A 17,215-nucleotide genomic window follows, 5' to 3' on the forward strand; every position below is an offset into this window, starting at 1 on the left:
GATCCTCTCGCGCCATTATTTCTTCCCCTTCCTTTTGCCCGCCCCATGTGAAGATTGTGTTCTCTGCACACGGCCGCGGCCGCTCCGTCGGCGGATCTGATCTGAAAGCGCTCGGACGAGTAGCAGGTCTTGTGCATTTTGTTGGTATCATCAGCGGCCACTAAGCTAGCACCTGCTGCGTGCTTTAAGTTCAGGCTCTTGCATGCGTCCGGCCTGTTTTCAATTCTGAATGGACCGGTACGGTACGTGTGTGCAACGTGTCGCCGCCGGGGAAATATAAGATATTCCTGTGTCGTGCGGTCGCTCGGGCCCCGTAGAATATAATGACGATGTTAACAGATTGTGCTGAGATAGTTGTAGATCGGAAGATTAGGCTAACGTGCAACATGCTGCACTCCCTCATCCGTCCAACATGTATTATTTCTGGTTTATTCTACACTTTTCTTTAGGTCAGATTTATATTAGCCAAGTCTTCAAAACTATTGATTGACCGTTATTTTCTCACGAGCACATGAGTAGCTGCAGAACACGTACTACATGTCAATTAATTGTCAAAGCACTTTAGAATCTAATTGTAGTTTCACATTTTTCTAAACATGCTAAAAACTTATAGATTCACTAAGCACCGATAAAAATTAAATTAAATTTATCGACTGAGTACGGAGCAATAGGGATCGCACAGCTCGCCGTCGGTGGCGAATGGCTCTCCGCTCTCGTACATACACAGCACACCACAGTCCACGCTCCACAAGTCCACAGCGCACACTTGCTGACTTGCGTACCGTACATCACGCGGGACGCCCAATGGAAGAGCAACAGCGAGTGAGTGGGCCTCTTTAGTTCGTTTTACCTGTAAACGCAAAAAAAAATTGTATGGCAATCTTACTAATTTGAAGTAGTAAATGAAGTCTATTTATAAAACTTTTTGCACAGATGGGTTGTAAATCGCGAGACGAATCTAATGATGCTAATTAATCCATGATTAAGCAATAATTAGCGAATGGTTATTGTAGCATCACTATTGCAAATCATGAATTAAGTAGGCTCATTAGATTCGTCTCGCGATTTACAGCCCAACCATATAAAAATTTTTATAAATAAACTTCATTTAGTACTTTAAATTAACAAAATTCCTTTTTACTTTAATGCGTTTACGTCTTTTTTTGTTTACGGGGTGGGAACTAAACAGAGTCTCTCGCGCACGGATCGAGGTGGCCAGCGGGGCTTGCACAGTGGAAAACGAGTGGAAGGAAGTGAACCAACCAGCAGCCAACAAACTGGTGGTCGCGCGAGGTGATCGAGGAGTGGCATGATGGCGTCATGCATGGCGTTTATTCCTGTGCACGTACGCGTCATTATCTGACGTGCTACGACGTGGCCACACATGCCTGGTGCTACTACGGACCACAGTGAGGTCGTGTTTGGCGTAGCCTCACCTTCTCGTGTAACGGTGATGAAGTTAAAACGATTTTCAAAATTATTTGACGAAATATGGGTCTGCGGGTAGGTGAAGCTATGATTTTCTGGCTTCGCCACCCCGATAAAAGCTGGACACAGCTTCACCGGGTGCTTTATGGCCTATGAAGTTGTGCCAAACAGGCCTGAAACTCGATCTGTTGCTGTTAGGCGTTCAACATTGGGCTTTTTTTTCTCTCTTCGTTTTCGAAAACCAATCCAAACTGCAGCAGTTCCAACACAGTTTATAGATACAGACACAAACAATAATACCACGATATGAAATGAACATTGTTAGATTTACTGCAAAATATAAATTTGGTCAAATTTTTAGCGGTCTGACCTAGGACAAACTCAGAAATCGTTACATATATTTCGGAAACGAGCCAACAATTGCATAAGATGAATCGGTATTAGGATACTGAGCGTACTGATGCCCAGGGGCGGAGCCAGGAAGTTAATTTTTCATTATTAGAAGGGGCCAATCATACAAATTTAATCAAAATTTAAATTCCAGTGGCCCCTCTGTCTCCGCGCCCTGCCGATGCCCAGACTTATTATCGGTGCTCTCATAACATATTCCCGTGTGAGTGGGTTGTTGGAGGGCGTCCCATGGCGGTGCAGAACTGTAGTGCTACTGCTGTACTGCCAATGCCATGACCGAGCGGCGACTGGCGGGAGCGGATTCTGCCAGCCAGCCAAGTTGCACTGTAGTACTCTACCCCTACCCTAGTTCACTACACCACCATAGTATACTTCCAGGAAGCTGCGAATCTGCGACAGTCACTGTGCAAACTTTTTCACAAACTACACGCAGCCTACAGCTCCCGTTCATCATCCCACTGCCGGTGCTGCTGCTCTGTCCAAAACTCCGACTAGGGAATACTCCTTGCCACTGCTGGTGTTGTCCTGGCGCCGGCATTTTTGCCACGGCGTGCAATTTCCGCAGCTTTCATTGACCAGCGAAAAAAAATGCAAATAGCGCTGCCCAAGCCGGCAAGCCCCAAACTGACCGTACCTGCCTCCCTGGAGTATTCGCTGCACCTGACCGGACTAGCTAGTAGCTAGGCTGGGCGCGCGGATCCTGTACGTAGACAATAGAAATAGTAGGCTACCATGGAGTAGTGAGAAGTTTTGCTTTGCCAGAACAGAACAGGGTACAGTACCGCTACGACGCTACGTCATCGTATTCGTATGTACCTGCAAGCCGGCTGATCTCCATGCGCGTCGAGGTGTGGGCGAAGAAGCTCGTTCACCTGCCCAAGCAATTCACAATTTCAAATTACACGCGCGCCTGCTTTGCTGGATCGCCCGGGAGGGGGATTAAACGCATCGACCTCTTCAATCCGTCCGGCGTAGTTACCGTCTCCTCCGAACAAGGCTGCAACCCACGTGGAGGAGGGCGACTCTGGGCACGCACTTTGTGACCAAGCTCAGTCGCCGCTGCACTGTAGGCCAGCACGAGCCCAGGGCTTCGCGGTGGAACGAACCGGGCTAGTGGCCGCAGCAACGCGGCATGCCGCTCCTTCATTCAAAATTCTGCACGTTACTGACTTGACTCGCGCGCACCTGCAGCACATCACAGTCGCGCGCGGTACGTCTGGTCACTGTGGTTCGAACACAGCAGGAGATCGAAGAACGATCGATCGGGAGTGACGCACTTCGCTGCTGAGCTGCGTTGCTTAGCGGCAAAGCAAGCATGCGTGCGTGCATGGAGGCACATCGATCGGTCGCGAGCGTACGTGAAAGCGAAGTTGCGGCGACCCGTGACGCTCACCTAGCTAGCTGTGGCCTCAGTGTGGTGGAACAAGTGGAGAGCGTACGTTCAGCTAGCGTTGCTAAGAACAGCTTTTGGTATCTGTTAGTTGCTGCCTTGTTGCTAATCCAATCGTTGGTCAAGAGGTTTTAGGAAAAAGGGAGTCTCGGTTCAGCAGGCTCCCGTCGCTCAGGTCGCTGTCGCGTCGTCCAAGCTAACGACGAGGTACTGTAGTAGCGTGAAGTAAAGGTGCGCAGGCCAAGTTCTGGTAGTGGTAGATATCTTTCGGGATTTTTCTACTTGCAGTTGCACTGCACGTACCCAGTGTCCATCCAGTTTGAAGAAAGATGCCATAGGGGGACCTGCAGTCCTGTCACTTTCTCGGTTCCTTCCTGATAAGCTCTTCCCCTCCGAACTCCGACTCATGACGTGTCAGTAGATATCATCTCTACTCCACCTTTTTTTTCTTGAGAAGTTGAGATAAATCTACTCCACCTTAAGAGCATCGTCGCTAGCTACGTTGACACACATTTTCAACCATAAAAAAAAGACACATTTTCGGGTGGGCCGTTCGGGATTAGCTAAAGACAGACGGGTTTACCTGCAAATCAAAATTAGTTCTTTCATGGCCCATCAGGCTTCTCCGTGTCAGCCCAATTAACAGGTGTCGTCCTCGCCATTAATTGGGCTCTATATATCTACCAGGCCCTACAGAAGGGGATAAAAGGGTCGATCAAAACCACGGCCAACGTCCAAAAATGAAAATCTTCTTTTGATAACTGCCAAACCCAATTAACAGAGTAGCACCCCAGTTTTATTCAGTTAATGAAGCCCAGAATCGCATAGTCCAGCGAAGAAATAATGGCGACGGAAAGCAGCTGCTGCAACAGCAAAACTGCTCTGACTCCATCGATCTCTGTTGGACGTATTGCTTTCGTTCAAAAAACACTAGATACTGATTTAGTTCTCGTGATTGATGAAAGACAATGGGATCATCATGGGCACGAGATAACTGTTTGCAGACCGCAAACAGGTCCCTGTTGTAACTATCCAACAGCTTTTTCCCTAGCTCGCATATTGTAACAAGAGTAAGTGCGTAACCAGTCCCTAAACTTGTTCGACTGTGTCATTCCGGTTCCTAAACTCGTAAATCGATCGTTTAGTTCTCCAAACTTGTTTGATTGTGTCATTCTGGTCCCTAGACTTATAAACCATCTGTTTAGATCTCAAACTTGTCCAGTCGTGTCATCCTAGTCCTTAAATTTAATTTTGAGTCTCATCTAAGTCAAAACCGGACGATCTAAAACCTCTATATCAAAAAATAATTTATAACTTTTTCATATGGACTCGAATGAAGACAAACTTTATATCAAAATTGTATCTCTCGACGCGATCTACAACTTTGCAGTTGAAAAATTTTTAAATTAAAATTGTTTAGAGTCCCAAAATTTATTTTTAACTTTTAAATTTCAAAATCTATAAACTTACAATAATATTTTGAGACCTTAAACAGTTTTAATTAAAAAATATTTTAAACTACAAAATTGTAGATTACGCTAGGGCTACTATTTTGATATAAAGTTTATCTTGATTCATGTTCATATGAAAAAGTTATGAATTAATTTTTGATATATAGATTTTAGATCGCCTTGTTTGACCCATATAGTCTCAAAATAAAGTTTAGGGACCTGAATGACATGATTGAACAAATTTGATGATCTAAATATTTGATTTTCTAGTTTAGGGACCGGGAAGACACAGTAGAACAAGTTTATGGACCAAGACGACACAGATAGATAAGTTTGAGGACCTGAACGGTCAATTTGTGAATTTAGGAACTGGGATGACACAGCGACACAAGTTTAGGAACCGGTGATTAACTTTACTCATGTAACAATCGCAATCCGCAATCTGGAAGCTAAAAAGAAACAGCATCTCAATCTCGTGCAGCGGATCCATTCTGAGTGTGGGAGTTTCTTGGACAGATCACAGCCTCACCGGACGCTCTAGACTAGGACACATTGGGCTGCAGCCCAACAAGTAGTTCTCCGTGGGCCTGCTCGTTACAAACTTCACGCACCTAAACAGGGCCCCAACCCAAAGTTTATATATATCGCGCTCGCCAAGCTTCTGCATCATTGTGGAGAAACTCTTTCAACCAACCAGCACGAGCGGATATAAATTTAATCATATACGGTATCAACCTATGGCTAATGGCACCGGAGTACCAGACCATGCCTCGGCCATAAGCCCATAACTAATCACTAGGAGTACGACTGTACGAGTGAATGGCGGAGCAGAGAGCACCATTGTCGCTGCCACTCGTGGCTAGTCGGCAATCCCAAAACAATCTTTCAGAACGCACTTGCCCAGGAGAGCAACCTATGTCTTCTATGCACCTGCCACTGGGACACTGGGTTATCTCAGATGTCATATGTTGCAGGGTAAATCAAATCATGGCGCTGGACACCATTGATTTGTGTTGCCCTGCAACATGACATCTGAGATTATGCAACTGCAAGGCTGTGTTTACAGATTTATGCTCCCTCTGTGAAATAGAAAGATTTGGCGTGCTGAAATCTCGCCATTTGGATTACTATAGCTTCAAGGTGTTACAGAAAGTGGATCCATCTTAACCACGGGTCCAGCAAGAAGGCAAAAACTGAATCATGCCAGAGAGGCAGAGAGATTACAGCAACAATCAGAAAAGAAAGAAACCTTAAGGGTAATGCAGAGTGGTGGTATTTTTGGCTTATGCCCAGTGCTTCGGGAAGCGATGTGTCATGTGTGAAACCAAGTCAAAAGAAGAAGCTTCAGCTTTCTCAACACCCTATACATAATAATCACTCCAAGGCCAACTCGGCTACTGCTACTGGATAAATAACAAATCTAACGTGCAGTCCAGTCCGATGCCATCGACTGAATGCATATCACTACAGAATAGACTTCTACAACAATGTTCCACAAAGCGGGCAAAAATCGTCACACACACCAGGATTTTTGGTATTTGGATATGCCGATATGGTCTTGGAAATTGGAATAGCATGTAGAACTAACAGTCCAAACTATTCTAGTGTCAGGTATGTTACTGAGCAAGGTGAACTGCTACAATTGATTTAGACCCTAATTGTATTGTAACTGCTGAAAGCGCAACAAAAAAGGAAAATAATTCTACATTGAATTCCATCAATATGTTCAAAATTTGGCAATATGAGTCGCCTACATTCAGTGAAATGTACGCTAGAAGTTGGGAAAAAAAGCACAATCCAACATTGGCCATTCGAAACATTTATTCATTCAAACACTTAGACACATAATTTATTATTCATATTACATGATACAGATAAAAGTACAAGGAATAGCTCTATCCACTTTGACCTATAACCAAAGAGCCTCCAGACCTAGCACTACAAGATATGATGGACCTTTGCAACATATCATGTTCACCAACCGTAACTGAAAAAGATGCAGGAATAGAATTCCTGGCGCTGATAAACAAAAAGCTGTTTTGAGGGTTAATAAAACATAGAGGCTTATATCTTACCATTGAGATTTTTCTGGAGAACATCCATCACAGAAGCGAAGTCAGCCTTCACATTGATCGGCGGATTAGCATACTGGCACAACATGCCCTGGATTTTTTTGTCATGGTAATCGATCTTTGACTGCGTGAACTTCAGCCCATGAGCTGTGCTAACAACCACCGTGCGGTCATTAGGCCCAATTATACGCTGGTCCCGGAGCTTAAACAGAGCAGCAAGTGCAACCCCTGTATGTGGACAAGCAAACATCCCAGTGCGGTCAGCAAGTGCCATTGCATCCATAAGCTCCTCTTCTGTAGCTTCCTCCACAATACCGTCAGTTGCCTTTAGTGCAACCACAGCACGGTCAACAGATACAGGATCACCAATCTGTATGGCAGATGCAAATGTAGTTTCAGCAACTTGTGGCTGGAACTCAGTCCACCCTGACTTGTAGTAACGATACAGTGGATTTGCATTTGCAGCCTGTGCACAGACAAGCCGTGGCACACGATCAACAAGCCCAAGAACACGGCACATCTCGAATCCCTTGTAGAAGGCGTAGATGTTCCCAAGATTGCCTCCTGGAACAATGACCCAATCTGGAACCTGCCAATTGAACTGCTGCAATATCTCAATGGCCGCTGTCTTCTGTCCCTCAAGGCGAAGGGAGTTGAGCGAATTGGCAAGGTAGATTGGCAGCTCTGCAGTCACCTCCCGGATGAGTCGCATGCAGCCATCAAAATCAGTGTCAAGAGAGAGTACGGTGGCGCCGTTGGCGATCGGCTGGATGAGCTGCTGCAGCGAGATGCGGTCTGCTGGCAGGAACACGATGGCGGGGATCCCCGCGGCGGCGCAGTACGCCGAGAGGGCGGCGGAGGTGTCTCCCGTGGATGCGCAGCCGACACCGGCGATGGGGCGCGAGAGCGGGGCGCGGCGGAGGCGGTTGACCTGGCTGACGAGCACGGTCATGCCGAGGTCCTTGAAGGAGCCCGTGTGGGAGATGCCGCAGTGCTTGACCCAGAGGTCGTTCATCCCGCCGAGGTGCTCGCGGCCGAGGCGCTCGGCCCAGAAGAGGTTGGAGTTGCCCTCGAAGAGGGAGACGATGTGGTCGGAGTCGATCTCCGGGAGCACGAACTCCTTCTTGGACCAGACCCCGGAGCCGTAGGGCCAGGCGGTGCGGCCGACGCGGGAGTCGAAGAGGTCCCGCCAGTAGGAGCCCGGGTAGCGGGCCAGCGCCTCCATGTCGTGGCGCACGTCGAGGAGCCCCCCCGAGCTGGAGCGGTAGACGACCTCGTCGAGCGAGTAGCGCTCGTTGGGGTCGCCGCCGGGCGCCGGGGGGAAGGGCTCGTACCAGGCCGAGAAGCCCTGCACGGGGCCCCGGAGCCGCGCGGCCTCCTCGCGGATGTTCTCCTCCGCGGGGCGGCGGTGCTTGGTGGCCGTGGCGGGCGCGTCGGAGGAGGCGCAGCGCGCGCGGCTGGCGCGGGCAGGGAGGCGGAGGTGGGGGCCGCCGCGGACGGGCCTCCTGTGGGCGGACGAGTGGCGGGAGTGGGGGTGCAAGAAGAGGAGGGAGAGGGAGGAGGCGGCGGCGGCGGAGGTCGGCATGGCGCGGTGCGGCGGGGCTGGGCGGCGCGGCGGCGAAGATGGGACCGGGAGATGGGGGGACGATTAGGGGAGGGCTCGGGTGACGTGGCGGAGGGTTTAGGCTTAGGAGGTCGAATCGCCGGACGTTAATTGGCGGCAAGTTGCCGAGGTGGCTGACAGGTGGGGCTAGTAGATGGTCAGCTGCCTATCGCCTTTGCCGCTTTGCCTGACCATTTTTTTTTTTCTCCTTTCACGTTTCACTGGTTCGTTGGCAGTTGGTATGGTATGACAAATCTCTTGGCAACCAGCAGCATCCGGAGCTGAACGCACGTCGTGTAACGTTGATCCTCCTGGCCTCTCTAGGCACTAGCTCTAGCTGAATGACTCGTTGAGCGCTGGAGCTCAGCACTTCAATTGCTCAAAGGCCGTAGCAATGTAGCATCCCAACCACACACACCCAAAATGCCGATTTTCAGACGTTGTTTTCGCGTGAGCATGGCATATCTTCTTCTGAAAAACGTGGAGAGTCAAGAGCGAGAGGACGAGCGCTGCCGATGGATTCAGGATGGGAATTAGTACGTGCTCGCTGAAGCATCGAGGGTCCCAGGGCCATTACCACCACAGATGGTCGCGTCAGAGGATGTGATGGAGCATATTCTGATAGGGGCTTTCTCTGGGTTTGTTTAGTTTTTTGGCTTAAATTTTTTGGAACAGAATCTTGTTATTTAGGAGCACTAAATAAAGTCTAGTTACAAAACATTTTATATGGATGGATTGTAAATCGCGAGACGAATCTAATAAGTATAATTAATCTATGATTAATTCATAATTAGCGGATGGCTACTGTAGCATCATTGTTGCAAATCATAGATTAAGTAGGCTCATTAGATTCATCTCGCGATTTACGACCCATCCGTGCAAAAAGTTTTGCAAATAGATTTTATTTAGTACCACGTGTATGTGTCCAAACATTTGATGTGTTGTTTTTTGGTGTAAAATTTTAAGATCTAAACAAAGCCTCTGTCTGGATGGAAATATCCCGTGCTGAAGGCTGCCACCAATTGTGTGTACGGAAACGTCGGTGTATTTAGTTCCCCATTCAAAAATTTTCGCCAATCACGTTAAAAAAAATTTACATGTATAAAATATTAAATTTAGATAAAAAATAACTTATTATACAGATTGTTTGTAAATTGCGAGACAAATTTAATGAGTCTACTTAATCCATGATTTACAACAGTGATGCTATATTAACTATATGTTAAGTATGGATTAATTACCCTCATTAGATTCGTCTCGCGAATTCTAGGCGAGATCTGTAATTAGTGTATAATTAGTCTACATTTACCACTCCTAAATGGTAAGATTCTCTTCGCAAAAAAATTTCCCCAAAATTTTTCACCAACTAAACACCCAACCCAGCAGCCAGCAAGAGCAGGAATGCATGATGGAATCATGGAAGTCGCAATATCGCTGAACTCAGAGAGTAGACAACGTGGAAGCAATATTGATGGAACAAGAGTACGTAGATCGTAGAAGCCGAAACTCAGGCACTAAACAGAGTGTCTGATTTTCGAAGAGTGGTACAAATTTCTTTAAAAAATATGAAATCAACAAGCATGTATAATATATAGGTGATCATGGATTCACAGTACATAGATTGCTCATATCATACAGTATGCTCCAACGAGCACTTCAGCTGTCAGAATTTTCTTGCAGGCAATATGGCCACCATGCAAAATGATACACCAGGTGAAGCCAACTGCAGTGTGCCTTACTGCAGTTCATACCCCAATTAAATCTATTTGGCACACGAATAAAACTGAATTCAGTAGTCTATGATTCTATCATCTATTCAACATTTCAGATGACTGGGCAGTGTTCACGTGAGTTGCGCTCTTGTTGAATCCTTCAAGCACCATTATTCGCACCGCCTCCAAGCCCCTGTGGAACGCGAAATCAAGCTGCACAAAGAGATCACTTTTGTTACAGTTTCCTTGACTCCGTGTAGAACACCCATCTAAGTGTTGTTAAATTGGTTGAACCAAAATATCTCTAAGGTACGTATCATAGTGAAAACCTCTTCTTGCTCTTTCTTGGTAAAAGGCCGGAGAACAAAATTTGCAGGATCCATCTTCCCAGGTGGTCGCCCAATGCCTGCAAAATATCATAACAGGAATATTTCAGACTGTGCAGCAGAAGAGAAAAGGACTGACAAGTGGTATACCAATTCGTAGGCGTGGAAAATCGCGGCTTTGTTTCAAATGGTTGATGATACTTCTCATCCTGCAAATGGTGGGAAAATGGTAAATAAAGCAAGAAACTCTTCAGTCTTCTCCAGACAATAACAGTAAAGGCAAGGTTCCAAACTCACTGCCGCCATTCAGTCTCTGTCAAAGATTCCACAATGATATAGGACCTCTATGAAATTATAAATCAACAGTGTTGGCATATTTACTTGAAGAATAAGAGGGAGCAATGAAACTACAAATGAAGTTGTTACCAAAGTTTTGCTGCTGCATTTTTAACAGCTATGCACCTTATAGTCAAATTCTAAACATCAATATACACATGCTATTTTGGACAAGTACGGCACAGATCATATGCTCAAAATACCCTTCTCTCAGGTGAAAACTAAAATACCAATTGAGCTATACATGGAGCAGATATAAGAAAAGAATTTGTCTCTGGAGTAGTCTTATAGCATCTAATAGTTTGAGTTGGTGAATGGGTGCCTAGCCGGATTGGTTAGGTGGCCTCAGTAGCACTCCTCAAGTCCTGGGTTCGACTCCCGGTGGGACCGAATTTCAGACTGGGGTTAAAAAAATCCCCTCGCCTGCCGCCACGCCAAAGCACAAAAGGAAGGTCCCGGCCTGCTCTCACACAGGTAACGAAGCTCTGCGTGAGAGGTCTTCTCTTATTCAATGCTCGGGGTTAACCCCCCCCCCCCCCCCCCCCCCGCGCAGGCCGAGTTTTTTAATAGTTTGAGTTGCATGGTGCCTTGATCAAGCACTGTTAAAAGTGTGTGCTCTGAAAAATGCAGCACTTCTCCGGACTGGTAAGCCGAGGAATACCAGAATATGGGGGTTGTTCTGCTAGAACCAAATGAGCTATAAAACTAGAACACTCTTGCTTTCCATAACGAAACAGAGCTTAGGCATTTCTTAAAAAAAGGATATCAGAAAAGAAGTAAACAAGAAATGGAGTACCCATTATGCCCTCCATGCCCACCCTTTGGTAGCAAGCGCAATTTTGCAAAGGGTAAATCTAGATCATCATACATCTGCAGAGAAGAAAAGAACAATAAGTAGATAATAACAAAGTGAGAATGGCAATTATAGTGACCTGTGATAAAATGCAGCAACTGAAGAATTCATTTACCACAATGACTTGACTAAGTGGTATCTTGAAGTATGAAACCAGCTGCCCCACCTATATAACTCAGTGTGTCAAGAAAAAAGGTATAAAAGATAACAATAATAATTCAAAGTTTCTTTTGAATCATTATACTTACAGACTCACCACTTGCATTCATAAAAGTTTGAGGCTTAGCAAGCATGACAGGTGCATCACCAATACGACCTGGGTAACAAACAAGCAGTTTGTGAAGAATGCTTTCTGGAATGTAAATATTTTCGAACAAGTAATAATACATCTATTCTGTCATTGATCTTGCTCACTTCGAGCACATATAATCTAAGCCTCGTCCCAGGGCGCGACGCATCAAGGCACCACCCAAGTCAAGAGTTCAGTTTCCGCTACCATCTCACCGATACAATCTACGCCTTCGACACTTCCTCTCAGGCCTCAAACAATTGCCATGACATATTTATGTTTAATATTCAGCCGTGGAGTACCCTAAACATATAATTTTCTTTACAGGCACATACTTGAGAAAGCATATGCAGATTGTTGCGAGGACTCTTTCAAGTTGCAACAAATTAGGTAGCAAAAGGAAGTGAGCAAAAACGATGACAAAAACTTAGTGCTGGAAATTGTTCAATCAAGATTAGCACCACAGCCTTCAACGCATACTTCAGCATGCAAAAAGAAAAGAGTATATTAAGTGTTAATAATACCAAAGTGTTACCTTTTCCAACCATTGCCTTGAACTGCATACTGCTGAGAGGTATACCCTCAGCTTCTGCTATAACATCAATAATCTCGAATCCAACCTGAGAATAATCAGAAATGATCTCAACTCCATGAAGAGATTGGACACTAGAGTTTTGACGAGTAAAGTCATTTATTGAAGACTCGATTAATGTGTTCCAATTTGGTTCCACGAAACGGAGACTAAAACCATGGTATACAACACAAGTAGAACAGCAAATGCCCTGCCTGCAAGAAAAATCTCTGACTTGACTACTGAATCCTACATTTTAGTGTTTCTATCTCATTCTGTATACAACAAGAAACAAAGTGGACAATCAAATCAGCATATACCATGTTTCCACATTCCTATAACCTATTAGATGTCAATACATGTATCTTAAAAAGTTAAATCCTGCTTTCTTGCTGTACAACTCAAACATTCCCAACTCGATGACCCATGGTAACTAGGACAAACCCGCAATCCCAGCGTGCAAAACGGTAGTTTTCATGGCGAACAGAGGTGGGCAGGAGGCTTACGTTGTGGCGAGTCCCCTGGTACACCTTCCCGGGGTTCCCCAGCCCGACGAAGAGCCATGGCTTCCGCGGGCCGCCGTCGCCTGCGCCCGCGGCTGATGAGGAGGCGGCCCGGCAGGCGGAGGAGGCGGGCACGCATCTCGGCCTTGCGCGGGGAAGTGAGAGAAGTGGGGAGGAGATGCGGGACGCCGAGGCGCCGGGGAGCAGCCGCATCGCCGTCGCCGCCGCCGCCGCCGCAGCTGGTACGAGATTACGAGCTGAGCACACGGGACAACCTCTGAGAAGGGGGCGGGACGGGCCGGGATTGTCATATTGGGCTTCTTAGTTTGGGCCAGCCGCGCCAGCTTTCTTTACCGCTTTCAGGACTAGAAAAACTGGCGCGTCGTTGCCGCGCCTCGACCCGTAGGCCAGTGTGGTGGAATCCTCTTTTTTGGTTTTATGATTTCTGTGATGCAACGAAACATGTGCAAGATGGTGGCTACAATAGAGAGAAAGATGTAGAAGCTCTGAGGAAAAAGCTTAATTGTTTAGCATTTGGAGTTATGATTCGTTGCATGCACGTAATTTTTTTCTTATGATAACTTGCATATATGATACACCAAAATATTACAGACTTGCTGTATCTTTGGTTTTTCATAGTTGCAAAGAGGACTAGTTTTTGGCCTTCGTAAACATTTAAGCGTTATACGTAGAACAAAATACAGTGCATTCACTGAAACACCTAGATTTGGCATTATAGCATAGCATTTATAAACTAAGGTTGTAGCTGATGTGTCTATGTAGATACACATCCAAAAGAGGGTGACAAAGATGTCGCCTGATCCTGTGAACTGCAAAAGGCAAATTAATGGACAACTAATTTTTGTTAATGAAAATGAATCGAATGAACTGTAGTAAGTTTGAGAAATTAGTACCTCTGTAACCGGCTTTGATCTATGTATGTGACCTTTTGGCTTTCTGATTGAGATCATCCTTTTCGCGTGTGTCTTCAAGCTATATGAAAAGATTGTATGATAAATAATAAGATGAAAGGGTTGAGATATAGAAATCAGGAGGAAGAGCATGAGTTTTGAATCATTTGAATGCAACCCTTGAGCTGTATTTGAAGTACCTGTTCTTCATTCTTTATATGCAGTGCTTTTCTTGTGGTCTTGTCTTGTAATATTCTGTAGAGAATATTTAGGGTTAGTTCATGAGTTTGTTAAAACATTAGGTAAAATTAGTGAACGATATATTAGTTTGGTAGGGTACCCAGTCAGTTCAGTTTCCCAGTCATCAATATTGTAATTCTGCTGACTGCTAGAAGATGATGACTATCAAAGAGATAAAAAAATGAAGTATTAGTACTGTGGTATATGGAATTGCTAAATATATAAATAGACATGAGAAAATAGACCTTGTTTTGCCATTGCTTGGGACAAATAGGTACCAGAGGTGGAAGGTTTTGTTTCTCAGAAGTTGAGGTGGTAGAAGAAGCTGGTTGTCTCTCTATTTTAACATTTGGGATATGCAACTGCTTTCCAAAGGTTTTCTTTATATTCAGTACTTCAAATGTTGGATCATGAGCAATAAGTTTCTTCTCCGGGAGTACTCGAACAATAAAAGTGAATTTCTGACCAATAAGTGCTGAAATTTCTGGTGGAGTGTCGCTTTTCCTATAAGTAGTGAGCAACTTTTCTGCAGGTTTACCAATCAGCTGCATTGCTCGATCTTGGAATAGCATGAATCACAGCTGCCATGTTGTATCGCTTGCTATAAGACAAACTTTGTACCTATAAAGCAGAATAAAATAGTTCATGGGAGGTTAGTAGGATATAACTGATTGATACGAATCAAACTTTGTACCTGTAAAGTAGAATGAAATAGTTTGTAATAAGACTTTCATGTGGTGCTTCGTGGGAGGTGTCTAGGATTTATTTGATTTGTATCTAAAGCATGTAAGAAGCGCCAAGTATTGTATTTTGATTACTATACAAACATACTTATGCAATGTTGCTAGGATAATATTTAACATACCTATGCTCAATAGTTGTGCATATGCAACCATCCTTGGAACAATGATATTTTCCTCCATCAAAAATTGATCTTGAGCCACAAGCTGTGCAGGCTGGATAGCACCAATATTGGTTTTGGGCTACTTGAATTATTACTGCAGTGCACTCAAACTTTATGCCTGTAAATAACATTTTTGTGTAAGAGAATAGGAAAACAAATGTAATGTAAAAATTGACCAAATATCTTAGTTTTTTTTGTGTACTGCATGATCAAATGGATTGATTTCTCTTAGCTCTAACAAACTCTTTGTTTCTGGATTTCTTCATGATTTTTGAGATGCAGGTTTTTAACTGGCTGTGCTTGGATGGGTAAGCTGTAGCAATTTTGAAGAGTTATCAGTTAGTAGCTCCAACATATAAGAGTGTATATGATAGATTTTGTGATTAGCATAATACCATACCATTTGTAGAAATCTCTGATTTCAGTGACATCATTTTCATTGATATACCATCTGCATGCAGCTGTTCCACTTAAGAAAGGAGGTGACCCCTTGTACTGCTTCATAGAAGTTCCAACAAATATTGCTATCACGTGAGAGTTTTGTCCAACTTCATATAATGTGTCCCTGTCAAATTCCTGTGCTCTTGGTCCAAACAATGATAATTCGATCATGTTTCCACTGTGTGTAATTATATTGAAGGAAAAAAGATTAAGCATTAATTAAGTATGGGAGGAAGCGGAGAATATGCAAATATAGATGTTGTAGTATATGTGTGATCCACCAAATGGATTATCCTTCTCAGCTTAATACTGCCTGAACTTGTCTCCATTGTTGCTGCATTTGAAACAGCTGTAATCTTTCCTATGACATGACATCTGCAATGAATGAGCATTGTCTTATTAAATAAAAACATGAAGCCATAATTTGGAAGAATAAAATTTGGTATTATCTGTTTTTGTTCATTTTACTTACCTAGGAATGTACCTTGGTTCCCAATGTATTGATTTAGGGATTTGCTACGGTACACCAAAGTGACTGTGGACCGTTGATCTAATGCCATATTACCTCTTAGGAGGTAATAGTTCTAATATTTAGTTTATATATTTTAAATTAGAAAATAGAGAATTAGAACTAACTTGCATGCATATTAGTTGAGATCTTATATTTCTGTTTTTTCCATGTGATGTGCGGTCATAAGCATTAGTTGATGAGATCTCATATTTGTTTTAACGTGAACAAAAGCAAACGTGAGGTGTGTGGTCACTTTGAAAAAAAAACATGTTAGTGACAATAACATGTATACGTGACAAACCTGATCAGAAAAAATATTTTTACAACCATGTAGCATGATAGCTGCACATATGTATCATGACATAATAATCTAGTGGTAGGACTTGGTCTAACGTGACATGATTGTAACGAATGACTTGGAAAAAAAAAAGAGAGATGTATGTACTAGAGGTAGGCGTTTATTTTCTATAGTGTGACATAAATACATGTGCACATGTTATTTTTAACTGTTAGAAAATTTTTCTACACTCCAACGAGACTAATATTGCTTTTTCCATACACGTACGTGCATGCATGATTTAGGTGAAACAACCTGCACGCATGATTAGAAAACAAGATTTGCAGTTCAATGATTTTCGGATCTGCAATTCTGCGTGGCTAGTTAGGAAATCCATCGTTAATTGATTTGTGAGATCCTAAATTAGTGGACAGCGGTTTGGGCCTTTGGCCATATATTCTTGTATCGGTAAACACTTGAGAATTAAGAAAGACATTATCCCAAACTTCCTCTACCTCTCTCTCATGTAAGCCTGCGGCTAGGGTTTCACCTTGCCGGAGAAGACGGATCGAGGCTACGAACTCCGTAGCCGAGGTCCAGCTACCCAGGGGTTTGAGGCCCTTGACAACCTGGTATCACGATCCCGGCGATCCTCGCCTTCCCGCGCCAACTCCCCACCACCAGCCACCGCCGCTACACAGCCACCACAAGCCACCGCCGCGCCACCATCGCCTGCCGTCACCATGGGTGACAACTCGGGAGAGAACGCCGATCTGAAGACCACGGTGGAGACCCTCGTCAACGCCGTCAAGCTTCTGCAGGTCACCGTGGACTCCAACGCCCAGGCGATCGCCGTCCTCACGGCCGATCGTTCGTCGTCGTCCAGCAACAAGCACGGCTCCGGCGAGCACCACAGCGACCGACCCCCGCGGTTCCAGAAGATGGATTTCCCCGCTACGATGGGAAATCCGATCAGCTCATCTTCA

General features: G+C 44.6%; 2 protein-coding genes and 1 long non-coding RNA gene across 3 annotated transcripts; all 3 read right to left on the minus strand.

Annotated features, from left to right (window-relative positions):
• Nucleotides 1–6,483: 6,483 nt before the first annotated feature.
• LOC120675325 (threonine synthase, chloroplastic-like) lies at nt 6,484–8,680 on the minus strand. The gene is made up of 2 exons (XM_039956510.1): nt 6,756–8,680; nt 6,484–6,667 (listed from the first exon to the last, which is right to left on the minus strand). The coding sequence occupies exons 1-2, from the start codon at nt 8,335–8,337 to the stop codon at nt 6,576–6,578; spliced, it is 1,674 nt and encodes a 557-aa protein (XP_039812444.1). The 5' UTR covers nt 8,338–8,680; the 3' UTR covers nt 6,484–6,575.
• A 1,230-nt stretch (nt 8,681–9,910) lies between these two features.
• Nucleotides 9,911–13,241, minus strand: LOC120675394 (peptidyl-tRNA hydrolase, mitochondrial-like). Its single transcript, XM_039956605.1, has 8 exons — nt 12,949–13,241; nt 12,407–12,491; nt 11,831–11,898; nt 11,698–11,748; nt 11,526–11,599; nt 10,544–10,602; nt 10,397–10,473; nt 9,911–10,280 (listed from the first exon to the last, which is right to left on the minus strand). Exons 1-8 carry the CDS (start codon nt 13,156–13,158, stop codon nt 10,164–10,166), a joined length of 741 nt encoding a protein of 246 aa, XP_039812539.1. The 5' UTR covers nt 13,159–13,241; the 3' UTR covers nt 9,911–10,163.
• A 250-nt stretch (nt 13,242–13,491) lies between these two features.
• LOC120675435 lies at nt 13,492–15,956 on the minus strand. The gene is made up of 9 exons (XR_005675340.1): nt 15,914–15,956; nt 15,401–15,816; nt 15,203–15,313; nt 14,962–15,118; nt 14,342–14,717; nt 14,197–14,258; nt 14,057–14,111; nt 13,860–13,938; nt 13,492–13,775 (listed from the first exon to the last, which is right to left on the minus strand). It is a non-coding gene; the product is annotated as an uncharacterized LOC120675435 (long non-coding RNA).
• Nucleotides 15,957–17,215: the final 1,259 nt, after the last annotated feature.

This window comes from Panicum virgatum, chromosome 5N, assembly GCF_016808335.1.
Source record: "Panicum virgatum strain AP13 chromosome 5N, P.virgatum_v5, whole genome shotgun sequence".
Classification (NCBI taxonomy): domain Eukaryota; kingdom Viridiplantae; phylum Streptophyta; class Magnoliopsida; order Poales; family Poaceae; genus Panicum; species Panicum virgatum.